Source organism: Falco biarmicus, chromosome 6, assembly GCF_023638135.1.
Source record: "Falco biarmicus isolate bFalBia1 chromosome 6, bFalBia1.pri, whole genome shotgun sequence".
Lineage (NCBI taxonomy): Eukaryota > Metazoa > Chordata > Aves > Falconiformes > Falconidae > Falco > Falco biarmicus.
The window spans coordinates 28,166,949-28,190,709 of NC_079293.1; the positions used below are offsets into that span (position 1 = coordinate 28,166,949).

General features: G+C 40.9%; 1 protein-coding gene across 1 annotated transcript; it reads right to left on the bottom strand.

Annotated features, from left to right (window-relative positions):
• Positions 1 to 722: 722 nt before the first annotated feature.
• Positions 723 to 23,716, bottom strand: YWHAQ (tyrosine 3-monooxygenase/tryptophan 5-monooxygenase activation protein theta). The gene is made up of 6 exons (XM_056343078.1): positions 23,554 to 23,716; positions 21,972 to 22,356; positions 6,037 to 6,160; positions 3,390 to 3,553; positions 2,896 to 2,991; positions 723 to 1,796 (listed from the first exon to the last, which is right to left on the bottom strand). The coding sequence occupies exons 2-6, from the start codon at positions 22,263 to 22,265 to the stop codon at positions 1,737 to 1,739; spliced, it is 738 nt and encodes a 245-aa protein (XP_056199053.1). The 5' UTR covers positions 22,266 to 22,356; positions 23,554 to 23,716; the 3' UTR covers positions 723 to 1,736.
• Positions 23,717 to 23,761: the final 45 nt, after the last annotated feature.

Sequence of the window (23,761 nt, forward strand, 5' to 3'; positions counted from 1 at the left end):
ATGTCCTTTTCCATAATGTCATGTCCTGGCTAGACAGGACACTAATAGGAGTTAAATATTTTCAAAAACCCACCAACATGGGAAACTAAGAGGTAGAGGTTTAGGAAACAAACTCTTGAGTGATTTAGGGGAGAAGAAAAAAAAAAGAAAAGGGGGGGGGAAAAAAAAAAAAAAGGTGGCAGAGCAATGTATTATTACAGAAAGCTCCAAAAACTGGGGGAAACAGTAACACTACAAGCAGTCTAAGAATGACAGAAAGCAGATTATGATGTGGCAGCACACAAATTAATATTTAGAGCAGGACAAATTCCTCCGCATTACTAAAAGTGTAGCTGGAATACTGTAGTAATGATGACCACCAGTGAAAAAAACACAACCAGAGGACGGATCAGAGAATTTCAAGAGAATACAAAAAAAAAATAAAAATGTGTGATTTAGATGAGAAGATTTGCAAACCATGGAAGAATAGCAAGAAATTGGCTATCTTTTCGTAGGTCATTATTAAGGTGAAGCCATTAGCTCAAGTAGATTTAGTTAAGAAGTCCACATGTCAGGTTAACTATAAAAAGTTATCCAGGATATTTTCATCAAACAAGTTAATTTAAGAGCAGACTTTTTAAAAGTATGCACTAAATTTGCAAGAGACACTTCTAGCGCAAGATCCTTACATTTAAGTTTAGCCCTTAAGTGATTACATGGAATTGTTACAAGTCAACAGTAAGTGGTTTATAAAATGTAATTTTATTTAATGTTACTTTGCTGTTACAGAGGGCATAACATTTTCACAAGGCTTTTTTGGGACTACAATCAATGATTAGCAACACACAATAGTGGTCCAAACTCTCTAAATAACAATCACTGGACAAACTTGACACCTTCTCACATGTGCACAAACCTGCATGGAAAAGTACTAAATTTTATACTTGGACATGTGAACTTCAATTGGTTTTCCCATTCCAGTGTATTAAGAAATGACATGCACTTTAGACTGCCAAAAAGCACTGCCTGTACTCCAGCAGTAACATGCTGCTTCTAATACATAGTAAAGTGAATACCAGAACTACAAAGGCGGGAGTGTAAGTGAACTTTTATTGGGAAGGGATATCAACTTAAACAGCAGCAACTGAAGATTAAGAGAAGCCCCTGTTTTTGAACACACAAGCTTCTGTATTATGTGATACAGGAAGCAACTCAATTTGTCATTTTCCAAACTAGAAATGCTCAACTTGATCTGGCCCAATACTTCCATATTCCTACTGACAAGAATGCACAGTAGCATGTGAAAGTCAATTATGAAAAGGAAACCCTGCAGAATAAGAAGGGAATGTGGAGAATTAAAAGCTATGTGGAACACTCTTTAGTTGCAATTAACTACATTTTCATATCTTACTGTAATACAAAACACAGTCAACTGGCAGGAACTGGTTCAGATTTGTTTTTAAATACCAGGAACACTTTAGTCCGCTACATAAGTGTTTGGAAGTTACTTATGTTTATATGAAATGAAGCTATTAATACTTTTCTACAGCAGTAACCGCACACCAGGAAGGCCAGGACAAACACAAATCAAGGAATGGAGTTTTCCCAAAGCTGCAGTGTGAAAAGACTATAAATTGATTTCCATACACATGGATGGGTTTTCTTTGCTATAGGAAATCCAAGTGGAGCTATAAGGAATGGAGACGTGTAAAAAGGTTTCTTGAGAAGGAAAGGGAGAATGACGCCCCACGTGCAGTTTAGTTTTCTGCACCTTCTGCAGCATCACATTCTTCTCCTGCACTGTCTGATGTCCATAACTAGAAAGAAAAGAAAAACACTGTCAGCTTTCAGAAGTGCAGTTTCTGGAAACGGACAACTGCTGACTGTATAGAAACGATAATGAATTAGACTTAAGGATGTCTACAAAGTACCGGTGCACTGACTGGGGCTGTACAACCCTGGCTTCCAGTACTTGCTCAGAGAGAGGTAGTTGGAAATGGTTCCCCATGCACAAGGCACAACTAGCTATGCACCTCAGGTATCAGAGGCAGAGCAGACAGTGTTCTAAACAGGTCCAGACTTTCATGTTTAATAGCGAGCTACATCATCGATCCTAGATCATTCAACAAGTCTGAACGGTAGCTTCGTGAGTAACATCAATTTCAAAAGCAGCGGTCTGAATCTTGGAAGTGAAGATGACCATTTTGGTTACTGAAGCTAAGCAGTTTGTAGTGCTAATAAAAGACATTTCTACTGAAGGAGTATTGCAAAGTAATAAATGTTACTGTAGATTTAAATGCGGTGAATACCCAGAGAGCATATTCCCTAAAAAAATTGCCTTAGTTACATATTTTAATAGAATCTAGTGGCTCCATTAGGTGCTTCTCTTAAACGGTTAATCATTATAATACATACTCAAACATCAACTGATTCTATTCCGAATACACTGAAATTTCAGATCTTTTATTTTAAATGAAAATCAGGAAAATTAATGAAGAAAGCTGCACTGGATGTACAACAGGAAAGATGACACTGTTTCTGAGGTAGTCATCAAAAACTCTGAGTAAGAATCTCAGACAGATAACGGACTACTAATTTTTGAATCCTTGTCCTATCTTGTACATGAAGTTCGTGAGTGCACCTTTCTCCCCCTCCACTGAAAAGGCCAGCAAACAATGAAGAATGTGAGCTATCCAGGCTGTTACTCTAGATTACACAGCATCAAGTTGCTGACATCAACTTACACTACATTCAAACTAAGTTATGAAAAGGTATAGTAGGGTGAATAGCCCAAAACAGTGCTCCATTTTATGTTTTGCATTAGAGACAAATAAGGGTTTTGCTTCATCACAAATTCAGTTTAACTAAGCAAATACATGGTTAGAGAACAAGATAGCACATAAAAAGGCAACTTACTGTTAGGTTGTCTCTAAGCAACTGCATGATGAGAGTACTGTCTTTGTATGAGTCTTCGTTCAGTGTATCAAGTTCTGCAATAGCCTCATCAAATGCCTAGAATAAGTAAACCATCTTTAGTCTAGTAATTGATCATTAAACAACCAGAAGCTAAACCTACCAGTAAAGGTAGCTAAAAATAGTAATAAAAAAAAAGAGCCCGCCCCACACGCAATGTAAGTTAATGACCTGCTCTATTTGAAACAGAAGAAGAATAAAGGCATAATAATAGAAGCTTGCAGTGTTGCTGAAAATTTAAATCACATTGTAAATTCAGCCTGCTTATACCCCTTTAATCCCACTAACAATATGAGCTTGAAAACCAGATACATTAAATAGGATCATTTAGTGCATAAACTCGAGATCTTCACGTTATTTCATTATTTTAAGCATAAACTCTCTTCTACTGTCCCTGCAGGCATACAGAGGGAAAAAAAAAAAAGAAAGTAACTTACTGTCTTTGCCAGTGTGCAGGCAAGCTCAGGATTGTTGAGAATCTCATAATAAAATACAGAGAAGTTAAGAGCTAGACCCAAGCGAATTGGATGTGTTGGCTGCATCTCCTTCTTGCTGATATCAAATGCCTCCTGATAAGCTCCCTGTGAGTTTTCTATTGTTTCTGTTAAAAGAATGAGAAACATTAAAGGTTGTTTTTTATTTTTATTTTTTTAAAAAAAATATGACTACTGAAAGTACTCCATTAGTAGGAGACTGAACAGTCCTGTGTTTAAGCCCACTCTTAGCAAAACCCTGCACTGACTTTAATCAAGGTAATGATTTTAAACCCATTTTAAGCACAGCTGCCACACTGACAAAACACAGGCAGCAAATTAAGCTACTACAGAGCAAAGGTATTTAGGAGACAGATAAACACACAGAAGTCAGTAAATGCAAACATCCAAAATGACTTTATTACCTCAATGGCCTTTGATACTTTAGGTATTTAAAAAAAATGAAAAATTGTGCATTACTTTTTCTACAGAACTCCTGCTTCATTCCCTGCACAGGATGGACACGCTCATGTGAGTTCCAGGTGCAGAGTAAAGAAGGCTACTCTGTATGGCCCTGCTTCTTCTTGAGGAAGTTTGCAAGGCATGTACTGCGTGCTCCTGAAAAACTGAAAGTCTGCCTCCAAAAACTGTGTGTAGACAGGTCAAGATAAAAAACACAAGGTGGTGCCCAAAATAACTGGGAGAAACGCCACAGAGAAAAGAGGTTACCAGGCTAGAATACTTCAAGAGTGCTACATATAGTCTACTCCAAATTCTCTTCCATAGGCAACCAAAGAGCCAACATCCACCCTAAACATGCCTGCAGAATGGAAGGAGACTGGCAGAAAAAGAAAGGCCATTGTCAGAGCTCAGAATACAGCTCTGAAGGACTTGATACTGTAATTGCTCTAGAAAGAGCTGAAAAAAAAGTTTGGTAAGTAAAATCTGTTAAGTATTCAAAAGACTCAAACACAGACTTGGTTTTTTTCACCGTTCACACTGTAATAAGTGCTAACGGACCATTAGTTTGCTGAGAACAGGTGAAAAAAGGGCAAAAACCCTAGCAAATGCAGGAAATAAATTAGCTTATAAGTACACATATTTGAAGCTGAGGAAATGAACAGATGCTTAGACAAGAAACATCAGAAAAGCTTCAAGTAAAATTTTTAATCACGAGAATTCAAGCACAAAATGCATGCATGGTGATACACACAAGCTGTAACTTCCCAGCATAACACCAAGATCTGCTAATAAATTTATCAGTGAGCACCCATATCAGCATGTGTATCACTTTAAATGCAGTGTTTTTAGCGAAGATAAGCTGGTATTTCTCTGTCAGAAAAGCCCACAGATTTCTAACTGTTGCTTGAGACAAACCATAAATCAAATTATCTTTGTGAAAGCCAAAGAGAAATTGTCTCCGCTACACTTGGACCTGCTGCTGTCATTCGAGTCAGGAGAAGGGTTAAGAATTTCTGAATGCAACTCATTAATGCAAAGACTTTTACTCCATTTTGGATATTTTTGTCTTTCAACTTAAATGCTCTTACAATACCAGGAGACTAACAAAGCCTTTATTTAAATGACAATCAGCTCTGTCCTCCTACTTGGCAATTCAATCGGTTTAAACTAGCCAACACAGTCAAATGCCTACCATGCCCAACCCAAAGGGACAGTCACTTCAGCACTCTGCTCGCTCCAACAGTCCATCTCCTTTCTGTGTCATGGCATCGCTCCAGGACTAATTTTAGTTTGTTATGTAGAAGTGTATCGCTAGTTTATGCCATACCAGGAGTTTTTAACATCACAACAGTATCTAGGCACCTTGCAAGACAGTTCTTACACTTAATTCAATACGCCCTCTGAACAGAGAATTAAAACGCTCCCCAGAAGAGCTTCCTGAGGTACCTCCAACCAACTATGCACATGTTCTAACCTCTAGGAATGTTACAAATTCTCCGGATGCTCTGTATCAAGTGACAGTACCAGCTGTGAAGTTTTCCAGGCCTTTTCTGCTGGACCCAAAAGAGCAAACTAATATTACAGGGACAGTATTATCCCCACGAACATGAACCATTTCAGAGTGCAGCTCACACTTTTTTGGATAGTGTACTGACCTAGTAATTTTGTGGCTTCTTAATAAACTTAGGTGACTACAATGAAGTCTGCTTGCCACTGAAATGGTTAAAACTTACAGATCAACAGGACTCCAACACGCAGTAAAAATGTTGCAGAGATCCGTTTACACTTCTTCATCAATTATTTTAGTAAATACAAACCAATACTAAATATGTTAGCAGAAATTGGCCTAAATTGTTTTCCAAAAGCTCTGAATAAGCATTATGGAACAACTATCCAAAATTTTAGGGCAGGTGACAGGAACACCAGCTAAAATTCCCTAGTGTACTATGCTTCAGATCTATTCAGAATTTTACTCTGTCTGTAGGAACACTGGACATTTCCAACTGAAACTTAGTTGTTTCCACTCAGCTAACTCACGTGAATTCAGAGTAAGATACCAGTATGTGTACTTCATTTACTGTTCCCTCACCCATGGCCCAAAACTGAAGTTCTTTAGCTATTAAAAACCCAAAGACCACAAGGTACTTACGTTTTCTGTCATCACCACAGGCAACTTCAGCAAGGTATCGGAAGTAGTCTCCCTTCATCTTCAGGTAGAATACCTTGCTCTCTGGATTAGTTGCATTAGCTATTAAATATTTGTCCAACAGCTCCTGAAACAACAACAAGAAGACACCAACATATTATATACACTGTTACAACTAAGTTCAAATTATTTTTCTTCTTTCCAGAAAGTTTGGATGTGCTCAAGTGTTTGCTGCAATGAAAAAAGGAGTTTTAATGGCATTTTAGATAGAGGCACACTTATTTAAACAAACTGCATAAAGGCGCAGCACTAGAGACTACATCAAGATGATCAGTCAGCCATCTGATCAAACTGCAGAAAAACAAGAAAAGGTTTACTGGCATATAGTTTCAGGACCAAGTTTAGTTTCACAATATGCACTTCTCATTTCAAAAAATGTTGTTGCAAATGAGTAAGCTTTTACTGGAAAAGTGAAACACTATGCAGAAAGTTTTAAAGCTATTTATAGATTAGAACCTACTCCCACTTCACAGGAAAAAAAAAAGCAAACCTAAAAAACCAACTGTGCTGATTTTTTGTATAAATTGCATTCATTAGACATATAATAAGGCATCTCCAGCCCACCTACCAGACAGAGCCAAGGATTCAACCCCGTCTAGTTGGTAGCCAGTTTCACCAAACCGTACCAGCTCTCTGCAAGGCTGTAAAGTAACACCCACTCCAGCACAGCACGGAGGCATCTTTCATGCCCACCCTGCCACTCACCAGCAGATGCTGAGCTGCTGCTGAATTTGCTCACAGCTCTCCTACCTGATAACCAGAAGGAGAGGGAAAGGTTTACAAGCCTCCACCATGAGGAGGTAAGTCTGTCTTCCAAGGCTGCGAGGCCTTCTAACCCTTCCAACATAGCGGTATAGCAGTGAAGGCAAAGGAGAGAAGGATTTTTCTTCCAGCAAAGGGGGTACTTCAGAGAACTGACAAGGAGGAGAGCAGCTTCTGGCTGACCTCCTTGTCCCCAAGCACTGGTGATTTTACCCAACTCATTATCACAACCAACCTATGCTCTCTGAAGTTGACAAAAGATGCAAATAAACTCAAGGAAACCCCACAATACTCAGAAAAACTTTACAGTACGAATTTAAGTAATAAAGATCTGCATTCAGTTATCTGGGAAACAAACAGGTCACAAAAGCAGAAAGTTCCACAAGGCTTGCCAACTGTGACTAGTTAAGTAAGATTTTTGTTACAGGAACATGTATCCAAATTCATGAAGCCACTATAAAGAAAATGTTTAAGGAACTGTAAACTTTCAGGGCAAAAACCTTTGGCATTTTAATTAGCAACTGTAGCAGTATAGTCAAAACAAGCTAATTTTAGACACAAACCTACTCCTATGCATACCACCGTACCATTATTACTTCCTTTAATAATCAACAGCAGCAGAGCAATCCAGCCGAAAGAGTTTACTCATTCCAAGTCCATTTGAAGTGTTGGCAATTATTATAAACCAACACTGGTAAGTAGGGTACTTCCAATTGGGTGAAAAAAGCATTTCTGCATCCACACAGTGTGCTTACCATGGATGTAATACCGCATACAGCTCCACAGAGAAGCTCCCTTCAGAGATCCCCCTACCAAGGCATTAAGAAACAGTAAAGAGTTATAAGTGCTCTTATTACCACCCTAGAGAAAACAGCAGGAGAGTAAGACGATACTGAACCTGACATACCCTTCCATTTACCAAATCGGAAACAGATGCTTGAGCAAGCGGACTGAATGGTACACCTCACTGGTGATACAGAAAAAGCAGCAAAAATTTACATCTGTTTCAAAACACAGCAGGCAGATGGGTAATACAGCCCCATAGTAATACTGTTATTTTGCATGAATCATTCCCATATTAGAACGAGTTATTCCCACCCTACAAGATTCTGCAATGAGAAAAACTTCACATTTTGGCTTGATGTTTTCCTGACGTTTTCTCTTATGACAGATGTTAGCGCCAGCCATAAAAGCAAACCAGTTTCAAAATTTCAGAGATGACAATGCAGTAACTTCAAGTTTAACACAAAGTCTGATTTTACAAGAAACTGCCCAGAAAGATAAAAGTTGACACATGATACACCTATGTTTAGAAAGGTTCCTTAAATCAGTCACAATCAAAGAGGAACTACCAGCCTCTAAAGGCCACCCTAAGGTTGGTACTATGTTCAGCAGCAGAGGAATGATTTACCCATGTACTCAGGTTAGATGTGAAAAACTGTGCCACCATCTAAGAAGCACTGACCAGACAACCAAGACAGATATGTTGTATGGGATTTTAAATCAGATATTTGACAAAGCTGTATCTTTGTTTTTTTCTTTTAAATAGCGAAATAAAAACTTTTCAAGATGTTACAACTGCATCAACAAGGGAATAAACAGGCATTTTTCTTTTATGCCTTCTAAAACCTAAAGATTTACTGCAAGCTTGGCACGCAAAAAATATTACTGGTCTTACTAAAAAATTCTGTCTTCAGAGGTAGCTCTAATAACTGATGTGGCCTGGTTATGACTTAAAAATACTAGCACCCTGGAATCTACTGTACACTAAATAATGTTTAAAGGAGAGCTTTAACTTGTCTAATTTAAGCTGAGCCTCAAATCGACAGTCCCTAGAGCATTAATGTTCACTTTTTTTTTCCCCAGATGCTGTAGGCCACACTTCCAAGAGCACGAAAGGATTTTGCCATGGCCCCAGCCCTACAATAAGCATGCAGAGCTGCAGCCTGTGTGTCAGTGCATCCTAGAAGTGATACCTCCACTATGCAGGTTTGAAAACCCGTGATTCTGTGCAGATTTCTGAGAAACTTAGGAAAAAAAGTGGATCTGGGAGCAAACTGTAGTTTTCCAGAGAGCAAAGAGTGGGTTATGTACATTGCTTAATTTCCTAGGCACTCCTCAGTTGGAGGAGCTAAGCTGCCTAGTCAGCAGCTCCCACTCTCAGTTCATCTTGAGGGCCTCTGAATCCATACCACAGCACATGGTAAGGGAGAGATCTGTGCCTGTATCAGCTAGGGTGGAACATCCTTGTTCTCGACTTCATGTATCCGGCTTTGGTTTTTAAATAGCCTTAAATGGAACAAGATCTCATTTATGAATCATGTAGGACAGAACAGAATACAAACAGACTTTGAGTAAAGCTAATTGTTTATCTATCCAGACATTATCTTTGAAATCAATAATGTATTTGGTACACTTAGTGAGCCATTCATCTCAGGATATCATCATCATTTCTTGGAAGGCATCTTACCCTCCCTCTAACAGACAAAATGTTGGCAGAGTACTGAGAGCAGACAGCACAATAAGCTAAATGATTTACTTTACACTGTCGTGAGTCAGTCATAGCCATGAAAACTCAAGATTTCCTATATCTGGTTCTCTCTTTTTCCTCACTTGGCCTTTTCTACCTTTCCACCAGGCAGCAATCTGCCAGGCATCCTCATTTTAAACATCACTTGATAGTAAGTAAATGAATACAGGCAGCCTGAGCAATGAAGCAGACTTCAGCCAACCTCAAAATTCATTATGAGAAATTTTAACTAGAGACAGGCACTGCCACAGGTATGATTCTGTGATGAAGTCACAGTATAGTAGACTGCCATCCATGTTCACAAACAGCAAGCATGCCCATCACTTTTTTTTTTTGTCAGAGAAAATTATCTATCAAAATACAAATGCTACCAATCATTAAGAACTGCAACTGTTCTTACCACCTTTTAAACCCAAGGCTTGAACAACCAGCAATTACATGCTTTACAACATCAAACATGCCTCAAATGCTGCCATGAAAAGCCACACATTTGAGCTGCTGGCTTGCCCTGTTGGTGGGTGATTCTCAGAACCACGAACAGTACAAAGACAAAGGAATCAAAACTGTGTCCTCAAGCCAGACCCGTTGTGTCCTGGTGCAGCTGCATTACAATAGGTTTGCACTGGGACAGTTTGTGTTGGTATCTGCTACTTCCCCTGCACTGATACATTATTCTCAAGTTCTGTGCTGGTCGTGCTGATCCTCCTGTAGCATGACAGGATTTCCCACCCCACCTCTCATTAGTGTTGCTCATCCATCTCAATTTATTTCTACCTTCACAGTGTGCTAATAACATTAATCATATTCTCATACATTATATTCTTTTCCCCTCCTACAGAAGGCCATCTTATTTATTTATCTATTAAAGAGATGCCAGCAAAAATAGGCTACCAGTCCCTGGAATGGATCCGCAGCTGCCTGAAGAAGCCACGGGGAGCAGGCTAGGAGCAGCAGTCCACTTCTTCCCCCTTTAAAGCTGAAATTTCTTTTTTTTTTTTTTTTAATTTATTTTTATTTTCTCTCTATTGGCAGATTCATTCCTTTACATGCCAAGAGAAAGCAACATTTCAATTGCCTTTTTGGATCCTTCTCCAGTTCTACTTTTGTTCTTCCCCAACTGACTAACTGCCATTTCTTAGTCTCTTCTCCCCTTCTGCTTAAGCAAGAACAAGGGTTGAGCATGTGGTTGTAGTATCAGACCACTGCAATTAACCTGAGCCAGGAATGCTAAATTTAATTCAGCTGCTCTCATCACTTCCCTATTATTTCAGCTTTATGAAAAGCAAGCCCTGAAGGAATATGCCAGCCGTATCTTTACTTGAAGTACCTAATACAGACAACGAAGCTCCCTGAAGACACAGCTCCTTCATAATTACGTGTTGAGTATGCATCCAGCCAGCCTCTCCTTACATACACTATGCACACATCCCCTGCAATTCATGCACCAGTTCCACTCCACATATGCTTTCAGTCACCTGTTTTCAGGACAGCTCCTTCTTTTAAAAGCTGACATCAAAACAGGAAGTCCCACCAACCTCCTCCCTATTCCAAATAAGCTTATTTTAAAAGGCAAGCCTGACTGAGACATCAAGTTCAGCCACAGTGTACACTAAATACTTTCTGTACAATGTTACTATGGTAGGCAGAAAAATACTGCCACTATCTTATCTGTGCTCTTCTCTTCCCACATATTCAGCAATAAAGAATCCTGACAGTGAAGATAAATTAAAAAAATTAATCTTGTATACCAAATTGACCTTCAAACTGCCTTCAGCACTTGAACCATTTAGAATTGCACTTCAATAACAAAAGCAAATACAAGTGTAAGACTCTGCATATCTTCCAACACCATTAGTTAATAGATGTATTCTTCAACTTACCCATTCAATACCAGAGGATGAACATGAACCAGGTCAGCTCTAGAGATTATCTACTGATCATAAGTAGTTTAAGGTCAATTTTCAAAGCAAGCTAAAGATATCATGTGCCTAGGTATACCGACAGAAGTTCTCAATGTGGTAAACTCAAGTAACTCAAAATATTTACAGTGCCACCACCACTCAGATGTCAACACCTAGGACATGTCTGGGTCACATCACTAGCACAAAGTTATTTAACATTATGCTATTATAAGACTGATCTACATCACCATTTGCATTCTCACCAACTTAGTCCAGTTTGTTACTTTTGCCCCACCAGAAAGAAAAAGTCAATGTAAAAGCAACCATCAGAGCAGCAATGTTCTCCAAAAGTTTGTCCCCATAAATATGAACTGGTTAAGTTGCCACATGATCTTTACAAGGAGTGTGCTGATGTTCAGAATTGCTGGCATAGAGTTTTGTGAATAAAGTCTATGTAATAAAGTTTGTTTTTCAACTCAAGAGTATTTTAGCAGTATTCTTGAGCCTAACACACATATATCGTACTTCAAGTTGTTTAGAACACCTTATTCATCTTTTGGGCACATGATTTTAAATGCTATTCTTTAAAAACAAAGATCATAACCATTTGTGGGAAGTAATTTGTATTTGCAGGTTTTCGTAATTTAAGCCAAAGTCCTTTGCTGGGCTTTAACTCATATGACACACAATGCATCTAAAGAAAAGAAAATTCAGTAGTATTACTTCTTTTTTGATACAAGAACAAATTATTCAATATCAATGCATATAATATAATAAAAAATTATATTCCTCCTCACCCCATGATGGAAAAAGCTCAATTATTTGAAAAAAAACCACCCCCAAACAAATGACCAGCTTGAAGTTCAAATTAACTGCTCAGAAGCTCTCTGCTGTCCAAGTGCTCATCAGACCTGCCAGCAGAGGAGGTGCTACCATTCCACAGGGTACTGATTTTCATAGGTCTTACAGAGACTAGATTGAGTTTTTACTGCTGTTCCCTAGGTGTTCCTTCCCTTCCTGAGCCAACACTGAATGTTCCTTGTATCCAGCTTTTAAGTGCTTTTGGTTTGTTGTTGGTATTAGTTTTTTGTTTGGTTGGTTGGTTTTGTTGTTTTTTGGATTTTTTTTAAGTATTGAAGATAGCCACCAGAACAGATGTTACATGGGTGACAGCAAGTAACTGATTAGTTAACATTATACTTGCCTATAACAGTGTACTTATTGGCCAACCCCCATAGAACCAAATGGTCACACGCTATGGAAGAAACTGTTTTGAAATAAACATATTTTGAGATAAGGTTCCTTAAAAATAATGCACATGCACATAGTGCATGCCAACACCACTTTTTTTGGCAAGTTAACTCACCACTCTGAACATGGATTCAACATCACAGTTCCGCCTAGAAGATAAGCAGCTTGCATCCAACAGGCACAGTATGCAAAGTGTGTGACATTACATAAACTCAGCCATGCTGCAATATGGAAAATACTTGGAAAAATTCTTCAGTCTCAAGTATTTCTGTAGGTCCATCCAGCTCCAATAAGAGAAAAACCACCTACAAGCAGTATACAGGGAAATGGTTTCCACCCTAACTGCACTCAAAAAGTAAAGCTAAGAAGTTGGTAAGGCAGCTCAGACCAATGTATTCCCTTAATGTAACTGTTAAACACAAATTTGAACACATTAAATGTTCCATAGTGTTTGACAGCACAGATGATGGGTGTAGGCTCAGCCCTTTCAATAAGGCTTCTCACAAATGACTGCCTGTTTTAATCGTCTAGTAAATTGGTATTAAGACTTCTTGACTATTTCAAGTATAATCAGTCATTCCAAAGTCCACAGTATGACTCACTGCAACCTAGGTGTGTTTTAACATTCAGCGGTTGTTTTCTTGACAGGAAAGTCCCCTGCTACAACAGTAAGATCTCTTTACTTTCAGAAGTGTAATTCAGCAGAAGTTCTTCATCCTTCTGAATTCAAGCTCTATGCATCAACTCCTTCTGGAAGAACATTAAACAGTTTTCATACAGACTTCTTAAGAGCATTAGTACTTCAGTTTGTATATTGAGGAAAATAACATGTACGCCTTTCCAGTAATGGCATGGCCTTACGATGACCTGACAAAGCACCATCTAAAGCAGAGACAAACGTACCTGGCATGGAAACAGCGAGGGTGACCTAATTCATCTTTTCCATTTGGTTCCGAGTCTTTGTCTACATAGTTTTAAAAACTGGCAGTCAATATTTAGGATTGGCCCTGAATGAAGTATCTGGAATCCCACTTAACAGATGCATTGGAAGCCTGAGCTGCAGCATGTCTGCCCACACTATTCCCACCTGGGGTTGAGATTAATTTCATCTAGAACTTACATTCAACGCTTACATTTCTCCTAAAACAAGTTAGAAAGGTCTGTGGTCCCCAAAGAACTGTGGAAGCCAGGAACTAGAAGTGTGTGGAAACGCAAGTTCTCCTTTCAATAGCTTCTCATCAGACAAAACCAACAATCCAGCGGAAGTCAAGGAATTATTCAAGTTTTTATGGAAGAACCTAGCCTAAAGTTTTCCAGTCTTCCCCTGCCAAGTGTAGAAGTGAGTCTTCAAAAAAATACCAATCCCTTTTTCAATAATTATAAATTTTTGCTGAAGTAATTGCCAAACACCACAGGCAAAAACTTTCAGGAAAATTTTCTTGGTATCAGACAGATTTATCTCAAATTGATTCTAACACTCTTCCATGGTTGCATTTTCTGTATTTCTAATTCCTCAATATACTTCAAATGTTACTTTCCTCTTAGTAAACATGCATTACTGACATCAAATTCTTCCCTTCAGAATCCTGACTACCTAAAAATTTCTTCCAGCATCCTCCATTTGTGGTCTTCCATAATACTATAGAATCAAACAAAAAAGTCTAAATTTGCATTCAAAAATACTTCTATACTCTGCAGCTACAGAAGCCCTGAAGGTACAATTAAATGACTGACTGATATATATCTAGACTAACAATCCTCAAAATGAACAGCAGCATGCAGGAGTTACGTGGGCTTAGGGTATGTTACCCTTGTTCAAATAAAAGGCTGGCTTTAAAAATCAGTTATGTAATAAATCAGCTCTGCAGGACCTAAAAGTTCTACTTGCTTCAGTTCTGCCCTGTTTGGGAGCCCCAGATCAGAGGCTTATGACCACTGAAATCCAGAAAGATCATGAAACATGATCACTAAGTGCAGCTGGAAGAGCCTTTTGCATTGCCCAACTTCACCTTGAAGGAAACACGGCAATGTGTTACTTTATCCAGTGTATTAGGAATGTGCCAGTAATTTGTTATTCCCCAAATGAGACAACCTGCAACAATGAAGTCTAACCTTTAAGTCACAAAAACTAAAGACAACATTTCAGATAACCTTGTTATAATAATTTCACATAGAAGGTGAACCTTGACTTTCCTGCTAAGGCCCTGCTACCTACTTTGATTTAAACCAGCTTCTGCTTACAAGAATTTTGCAAAATGTATTCAACTTCAGAACAGAACTTCCTGAAGAAGTTTTATCCAGGAAATATGAGGCTGTCAGTCTGATAAGAGTGTATGTAGTGTATTTTCAAAATTTATTATCAAAGCAAATGGAAAGTTTTCTGTTTCCAGAGCCTGACATGACTCCTATATCCAACTGTTTCAGCGGATGGATCACATAAATTAAAGGACAGATTAAAGATTGCTAGGGCAAGGAATAAACCTTTATCAGTGTTTGAAACTGGTAAATCAAACCCTTGATTCTTTTAACAAATAAAAAGAAAGGCACAACCAAAATCACAGCTCATTCAGGACATCCACTTTCACAGGTCTTCATATTTGATATTCTGGTGCATGCACAGAACCACACCACGTGAAACCTGGTGCTTAAATTATTTTTACTGCCGCTTGTGTCTAAGCACCCAGTTTACATTTGGATGTACAGAATCGATTAGCCAATTACAAGCTTACAATTCAGCTGTACACTCAGCTGGAGCATTCTGATGTTGGTTCCAGCATCCTGGGAAGCAGAAAGGATGAGGAGGAACCTGTAAACATCAGGCCAACGAACTAAGTAGAGCTATACAGAATAAGTGCCACAAATGAAGTGTGCAAGAACAGTCTTACTTACCTTACCTAATTAGTCTGTGATAAAATTAGCTCCAAGTGTATGGTCAAATATAAAAGCACTTGAACACAAACAGCATGTTTGTGTTTACAAAAGGTGAAAAAACACCAAGTAACTGGGCACTAGGCCCATCACTCTCAAAGATAAAAAGCATAAAACTAAAAAAGGTAAGATCTACACGAATCAGAAAACACTGATTAATCAAGTACACACCTTCACCTACCCAACTAACAAAGAAAGCACATCCATGCGGTTTCACCAGCCCTCCTCCCATCACCACTTTCCTCACTACCTGCCCCTGAAAATCAGGTAACCCTCAGCACTGAAAAAATATGAAGCTTCTGTGCCCAGGCAGACCTGGTACAATCTACTGCTTTAATCATGTGCTCAACAACTGCCATTTGTGCCACCAAAGAAATCAACCGCTAATAACCTGCAAGCTCGAGTATGCTCTTTCCTCATAAAGTTCTATCTTTCCAATACATACTTTCTTAAGGCCACCAAACCAGTAAATGTCCTCCAGGAAATTTAGTAATTCTAGATGTACGAGCAGACTGAGGTACAGTATAGGCAAAGCTTTAACAGCCGTGACTACAACCAGGCTAGTTAATCTACAGCTTAACTCCATAAAAAAATGGATTTGACACTGGAGAGAGATGAGGCTTTTGCTGTCCCATTCTCAACAGCTGGTCACCTGCATCGGTATTACCATTTCCTATTTTCAGTTGCTCCACATCCTGCTTCTCATAAGATGTTAACATTTAGGACAGGCCTTTCAGAACTGTTAGGAGCTATCACTTTGTATAAGTGCAAATCTCTGGTGGTCGTTTCTTAAATTTTTAGGAATAGACAAGCCATCGATCTACACCAGTAGCTTCTGAAAGAGGAAATGACACTGCACACAGAAATAATATAATGGCCAAGTTTTAAGCAACCTCAGACAGAACACTTTGCTACAGTTTATCTGTTTATTTTGTATCCCTTGCTAGCTTGCTTGTATGTTTTAGAAATTTAGTATCCAGTTGCAAGTGGAGGGGGCAGCAAGCAATGACTGTATGGGATGGAGGCCTCAGCTACCCTCAAAATCCCCTGAACGATTTTTAGTTGGGCTTTAACAGTTTTCAGCCACTTCAAGAACCTCAGTGCATTCTAGGCTTTGTTTCTGCAAGTGTCAGTCCTTTCTTAGAAATGGATTCAATTTTCCTTGCACAAAAGCATAGTAGTCCAGCAGCAGATTGTAATGAAGGGCAAAAACTAATGTAAGAGAAGGTACAGCTAGGAGTAAGTCAAGTTCAGATCATGAATTTAAATTTAAGTTTCAAGCATATTAAACTAGAGAAGATTCATGCATTAAGTTCCACAATTCTAGTAAACATCAACACATTTATGATAAGAAGTTGTGTCGAGAACACAAAGAAGAATCGACTCCCCACATATTACCTTTCATCAAAAAGGCAACTGTCATTCCAAATTAAAACACTTATTTAACATTCATCCCACAATTCTGGATCTGCCAAGAAGTAATGTCCCCAGCCTAAGGTCTGGCTTTAAATCATGAAGTAGCTAGTCCTTTTAGTCATTTACTTAAAAAGGACGAGTCAATAGTATTTGCTTTAATTTACAAAAGGTAAAAAAAGTAATAGTTGAAACACTGTCCCAACCACTACTGGGACAATTCAAGTCCCAAAACTAGTATTAACTGAAGTGATAATATGCCTGACCTTCAAAATAAAACTGCATTCTACATAGTTCCCAGTGTCAGAAAACCATAATATCTTTTTACTCAGATGCTAGTTTCACCTCTACAACACTATGCATTTCTGTATAAACTCTGGCCATTCATTGAAAATAGAAAAGCAGAGAAAATGGATTCAAAGACATGAAACCAAGTCTTAGTATATTGTTCATACAGCAACATCAAGCTGACACTTACTGAACCTGCTAAATTTCTGCGTGTACAATTAAAAAAAGATAAATAAATCAAGATTTCACTTTTCTGTAAGCCAAAGGTAACAGCAGGGAAAAAACAGGGCTATGGTCAAAGATCATCCATCATCTGAAACCAGATATTTCAGCTGATACCAGGACTCTATTTGCTGCTGCAAGAAAATAACAACTTCATTTCCAATGAAGCTATGAACTTGTGCTTTTGAAAAAAGCTGCTTTGAACATTACCTTCTAGTATGGGGATTTAGAATTATCTTTTTTTATGTTTATGGGATTAACTTTAGAACTAGATCTACAAAATGGATAAAAATCAGAAGTGGACATAGATTTTTACCCTTCTTTTTATTAGCATTTATTGTTTCTTAATTATGCAAAGCTGAAGTAGTAACATGGCAACCTTGGGGGAGTGGAAGGAAGGAAAGGGGAGCTGGCAAGAACAACATATTAATACATGCTTTCAACAATTAACACTGCAATCTCACAGATCAAACATTTACAAGCATCCTCTCCACCTTAAGACAGTAAAAATTTAAATAAGATGCACCTTACAGCTCAAGACTATTTCATTGCAGGCACTGCTGCAGGGTACAGAAAAGAATCAACAGCACAAGTAACGTTTCTGCTGGTCCATGTGTAGAAGTTCATAATGCCCTTGCTCATTTCTAGAAAAAACCTGGCTGACAGGGGCCTGACACAGTGCAATGCAAAACTGCTTACAGAGGATTTCATAAAAATAGATGTTTGGAAACAAATGAAAAGCTTCATATATGTAACTTTTCTGTGCAAAACCTTAAAAGCATATTAAAATAAACTTTTATGTTTCAGCTAGAGATGTGAGGAGTAAGTAGCCATTAAGATACAGTTGTTTCCCTAATGATTTTAGTCATTGCATTTTCACCGAGTTTTAAACTGTGGGCAAGTAGTTGCCAAATTTCATCTCACTTGCTCTGTGAAAAGCTCCAACAGCACCAGGACCTAGAAACTGAACATATGCAAAGCACTTCCAAATATACATGGAAAAAACCCCAAGCTGCAGGTAGAGAGTGAAGTGCTTCCAGGCAAGGGCTGGTGTTCTTCCTGCCTTTACACTAGTTCCCTCTAAAGAATGAAGGAGCTTGAATGCAACACAAGTTATCTCTATGCAAAGAAACTGAGGATCTCTGAAAACCCAGCAGTTTTGATCTGCTCCCACAGATCAGTTCCAATTCAGAAGCTACCTTTTTTGAAAATCTCATGTCGCTACACAGCAGGGTGTATATACAACAAAGCATTAGCCCAATATTGTACCTTCCAACCAACCAAAAATTCCACCTTCAAAGCTTCACAAATCGTTTCACTGTTTATGTGAAAGTTGCTGCTGCACCCGCCTCTTCCTACACTGCCTAGTAATCCCTGTCTCGAAATCACTCAGAGGATACAAAGAAACATGAGCTTTGTGCTCAGAGAGTATATGAAACAACACAGTTCAACTTTACCTTCAAAAAAAAGTTAAGTTGCCAACCTGTTTCTTTATTCAAGGACAAGAGTTTCAAGAACAGTGTCAACTATGATTCATAAAGGATGATTCAACCTTAATTCTGTACATTACCAAAGAACTAGTCAATCAATACAGGGACTTCAATAAAACCTCCTAGCATACCTTTCAAATAAAACATTGTGCAAGTTGCTTGACAAAGTCATACCATTTCTTCATTAAAATGCCACTCTCACCTGAAATACCAGTCATAAAATTAACAGTTAAAAAGGGTTCAGATCACATCTACTCCTACTTGCAAGATAGTTGAAATGTCTTCAGTGCTTGGCATGAGATGGAGTATCTTACTGTGACCACTGATGGAGGTTGTACATTAATTAATTAGTAAAAGTTTTATTTTTATTTACATTATCTATATCTAGATATCAATGTAATCTTGGATGTTTGTATTCTAGTAGTGATTAAATTTATGTTCCTTATCCATCTGTGCCCTAAAACAATGCCTTACTTAACTGGCTTGAGGCACTCTTTACAGGAAAAGTAATTGCAGATTCAGTGTTGCTGCCTATTAAATCAAAAATTAGCAGTATTTTGTAATGCTAGCACAAGTGTTTCTAAATGGAGGGTTTCTACAACAGCAGATATACTTAATTTTGAAAAGCTGTACCATACCAGTAACAAAAAAAAAACTTTTGAAAAAACTGTTAGTAGTATGACTAACAGCAGTCACACTCCACCCAACACATCCACCCTTGCTAAATCCAAATACTCCAGATGACAAGCAACCTTTCCATACTACTTGCCAGCAGTTGTTTCAGTTTAGCTGCCTTCCTAGAATTAAAAAGCATCCCCGAGATTCAGCTACAGAGACCTAAAAAAGCTACAGGCAGTTACTATAGTATTAGTAAAGAAGAGATTATCATTCAAAGAAGGAGGAGTCAAAACCACTTTGCTGGTCCTTTGTAGTGCCTGCACATTGTGAGTTCCAACCTCTTGGATGCTGACTCATGGATCATAGGAGTGGTAGATTGAGGAGGAAAGGGAGAGGAGCAGAACAGAACATAACTGCACATGGCCTTCAAACAAATAGAGTAAAAATCAGAAGGCTTGCAGTAGATAGCCGACATCTCCTCCTACCAAAGGGAGGCATGTCTTTGCCAGCAGGGCAGAACAGGAAAAGCATGCAAAGCTATAGGTTTTGGTCTTCTCTATTTCCTGCAGCCTTCCAGGCAAAAAGGGAAGGACATATTTGCCAACCAGGCCATCGCCAAGAACAGAGAAAGACTAGAATGCAGGCAAAACTTTGGCTGGCACAGGAAGAGCTTGCTTTCCCTGCATCAGAGGTTTGCGTTAACACGGCTACCAGACTACCTGCTGTCCACCATTTGATACAACTGGAATAATTTCAGTATAGACACTGCGTGAAATGGCTCACTACCTTTACCATTCAGAGATGTTTAATCTCCCTATGGAAGCATGAGCTCCTGAAGATGGCACAGCAACCAGTATGAGATTTTACGCATAACCTCTTCTTAGGGACTAGATGTGGTAGAAGGACAGAGGGAGATTAAGAAGTCTTAAGAGTAAGCTTTATGTTGAGGTCCCAAGAAGTTAGTTCTGAAGTGGGGCACTGAGCACAGCAGATCGAGAGGAATGCCAACAGCATGAATGCTGGCACCCTACCACACTGATTCCAGTGGAACTCTTGTCACAGCAAACAGGAATTGGTGCCCTACACAAGTCACATCATTTTCACAAAGGTGAAAGTTTTACAACTACACCTGTAATTGAAGAAACAGCTTCTTTGGAAGGCATGGACTCTTAAATGTGTTAAGGAATTAATTGATTCATTAAGCTAATAAATTTCCAAATTATTTTCAAGCAAAGGTAACTAATTTTGACTGATTTAGGAAAAAAAAGCAACAACCCACCCTAGGTGGCAGCATGCAAGGAAGCATAAAGGTATTTTCAGCACAATCCAAAGAAGTACTGCCTTGTACATGAGCCAGAACACTTAATCAGGAAGAGAATTCCATCACTTCCAAACCAGTCAGCTTTAAATTTACGTCTCCTAAACCAGTTGAGGATACATTTACCTCAAAATTGTTTATGTCCTTACAGACTTGCTCCTTCCTGTTCTCATGTTAGCAATCCTAGGCACCAAAAATCCCCCCAAACCAACCAAAAAAACCTAGAAGGAGCAAATAAACCACTAAAGACTACCTGCCACACAATTACTATTGCATCACAAACATGCAGCTTACTGCAACCACAACTCCCTGATCACACAGAATAGGGTCCAGCAGCCTCCACACTGCTAACACTCATCTCTTCAGCTCCCACTACAGTGCAGTACAGTTTCACTATTGATAGCATCTGGAATCCTGCTGCTTGTACAGGAATGTGTTCCTGGGCTTTGATGCATGCCTGGGGTGTCATACCAGTCTTTACGCCTTAGTTTGACATGACTCCACAATTCCTGCAAATTCATCTTAAAACATTCTTCAAGCTGAGAAGTTGGCTTGAATCTGACAAAGTCAATTTCTATGTCTTTATTTCCCATCTTTGATCAAAAAACCTCAAAATGTCTCTTAAAGACTCCTTGAGAGTATTTTTCTTCACAAGAAGTAAACAAAATGCACACCCAATTACTTTAAAGGCTTTTAACAGGTTATTAGCTCTGATCTGAAGAAATAAAGAGGTTTTCTCATTTTCTTTTCAGCTTATCTTATGAACAGATAAGCTTAATAAGCACAGCACAAACAGGCATGAGGCTAAATTCTCTGCATCTCTGCAGTTACCTAGAACAACACTGTATATGCATCACTCCATCCAAAAACTTACTCCACACACACTCAGTTTTGAGGGTGCATCTTCAATACTTCTACACATATGGGGCCCACAGCATGGCGCTGATATCTCCCTCCTCACAGTAACCCACGTTAACAGTCACAGAAGTTACTGCACTGACTTCCCTTACCCCAGTGTAATACTTCACATCATATTCCCCAATCAAGTTCCCAGTCTTATTCCCCAGCACAGCAGCACACATGAATAGTGTAATTCTTTCTCTTAAAACAAAAAAAAAGGGAAAAAAAGAAAAAGAAAAAATAAAGTCTCCACTCACCAGCACAGTGGTGCAGATGGACCTGAGCTCAGACTCCACCTTCTCCCGATAGTCCTTGATAAGCTGCATCTTCTTGTCACTGGTGTCTGTCTTCTGCTCAATGCTAGAGATGACCCTCCAGGCAGAGCGCCGCCCCCCCACTACGTTCTTGTAGGCCACCGAGAGCAGGTTGCGCTCCTCGTTGGACAGCTCGGCACCCTGCTCAGTTACTGCCTTCATGCAGGTGGCCATATCATCGTAGCGCTCAGCTTGCTCAGCCAGCTTGGCTTTCTGGATCAACTCGGTCTTATCCATGGTGGCTGGCAGTGGGGCAAGAGAAGTATAGTAGCAAAAGCAGGAGAAGCTGGGGATGTCACGCTATCAACAAGAGAATGCACCTCAAAACCTGCCAGAAAGAAGACAGCAACGGATGAAACACTACAGAACGTAATCTTACACCACCCCTCACAACCCACCAAAAAGCAAGGATCCCAGGGAGCCTTGCCTCCCCTTCCCCACCTTCAGGTGCTTCTCATGGAGAGGGACTGCAGCGCTGCACCCTTCCACGCAGAGCCAAGGGGAGAGGTGCCTGTCTCAAGGCTCCACCGCTAGGGAAACCACGGCCGAGAAACCCAGCCGGGGTAGGCAGCTCAGTGCCAGCCAAGGGTCAGCAGCCTGAAGACCAAGCACTAGAAATTGCTATTTTTCCACCAAAGCGGACTTTTTGCCCTCACCCTGCTCTTCTTTCCTCGCCTTACGTGAACGTATTAATACGGTGTCTAACAGGGACCTGGAGAGGGATAGCCGGTTACCGCCAAGCCGGGTGGGCCTTGCCCAAAGCTCTTTCCCCGTGTGCCACCAGCCCTGCAGGTGAGGGCCGAGGAAAGGCGGATGGCGAAGCCGAGACCAGCTGGGGGGGGGGGGGATGGTAATATAAAAGGAGGAGACGAGGTCGCTGGCGGGGAGGCAAGGAAGGGGTTAAAACCCAACGGGCTAGCAGAGCAGGCCCGGGATCCGCCTCCCTCAGGCACCCGCGCTCGGCGGGGCGAGCGAGGCCAGGGGAGCTCGGAGCGGCCGGGGCGGGGCAGCCCTCGGGCCAGGCCGGCGGCCCGGGCCGCTTCGCCTCCTGGCGGCGGGGCGCGACGGGGCCGGGGCCCGGGCCTCCCCGCCTCCCCCCGGCGGCCGCGGCGGGAGTGGCCGCACCTCCGGCCCCGGGACAGCGGCCCACGGCGGGGCGGGGGTAGGAGGGGGGGGGGCGCGGCGGCCCCGCTCTGCCGGTGGGGGAGCGCGGAGGCACGGCGGTGGGTGGGGTCTCGGCCCCGCCGAGGGCGGGGGCCAGGGGCGGCCGCGTCCCCTGGGACAGCGGGGGGCGCGGGGGCGGCGGGCAGGGTGGGCGGCCGGCGCTGCCCCCGCGGCAGCAGGGCGGGAAGGGGAAGCCGGCGGCCCCGCCGGGTGCGAAATGGCGGCGCTAGCTGGCTGCGCCTCCCGCTCCCCGGGGCCGCCGAGCGCTCCACGCCGCGATCACAAAATGGAGGACGCCGCGGCGGCAGGAGGCGGCGGAGCAAGACCAGCGCCCGCTGCCGGGCCGCGGCACCGCGCTCACCTGAGTCCGCTGCGCTAGGCCGGGCCGCGGGCGCCACCCGATCGGCTGCCTCGCTCGGGGCTGTGGCGGAGAGAAAGAGCCGCTCCCGTCTCCGGCGAGAGCCAGCGCTAAAGGGCGTTGGCACAGGCAAGCCTACCCGCTGCTCAGCCCGCGCCCACGCGGCCAATCGCAGCCCGGTCTCCCAGCCTGGCTCCGCCCCTCCACGCCC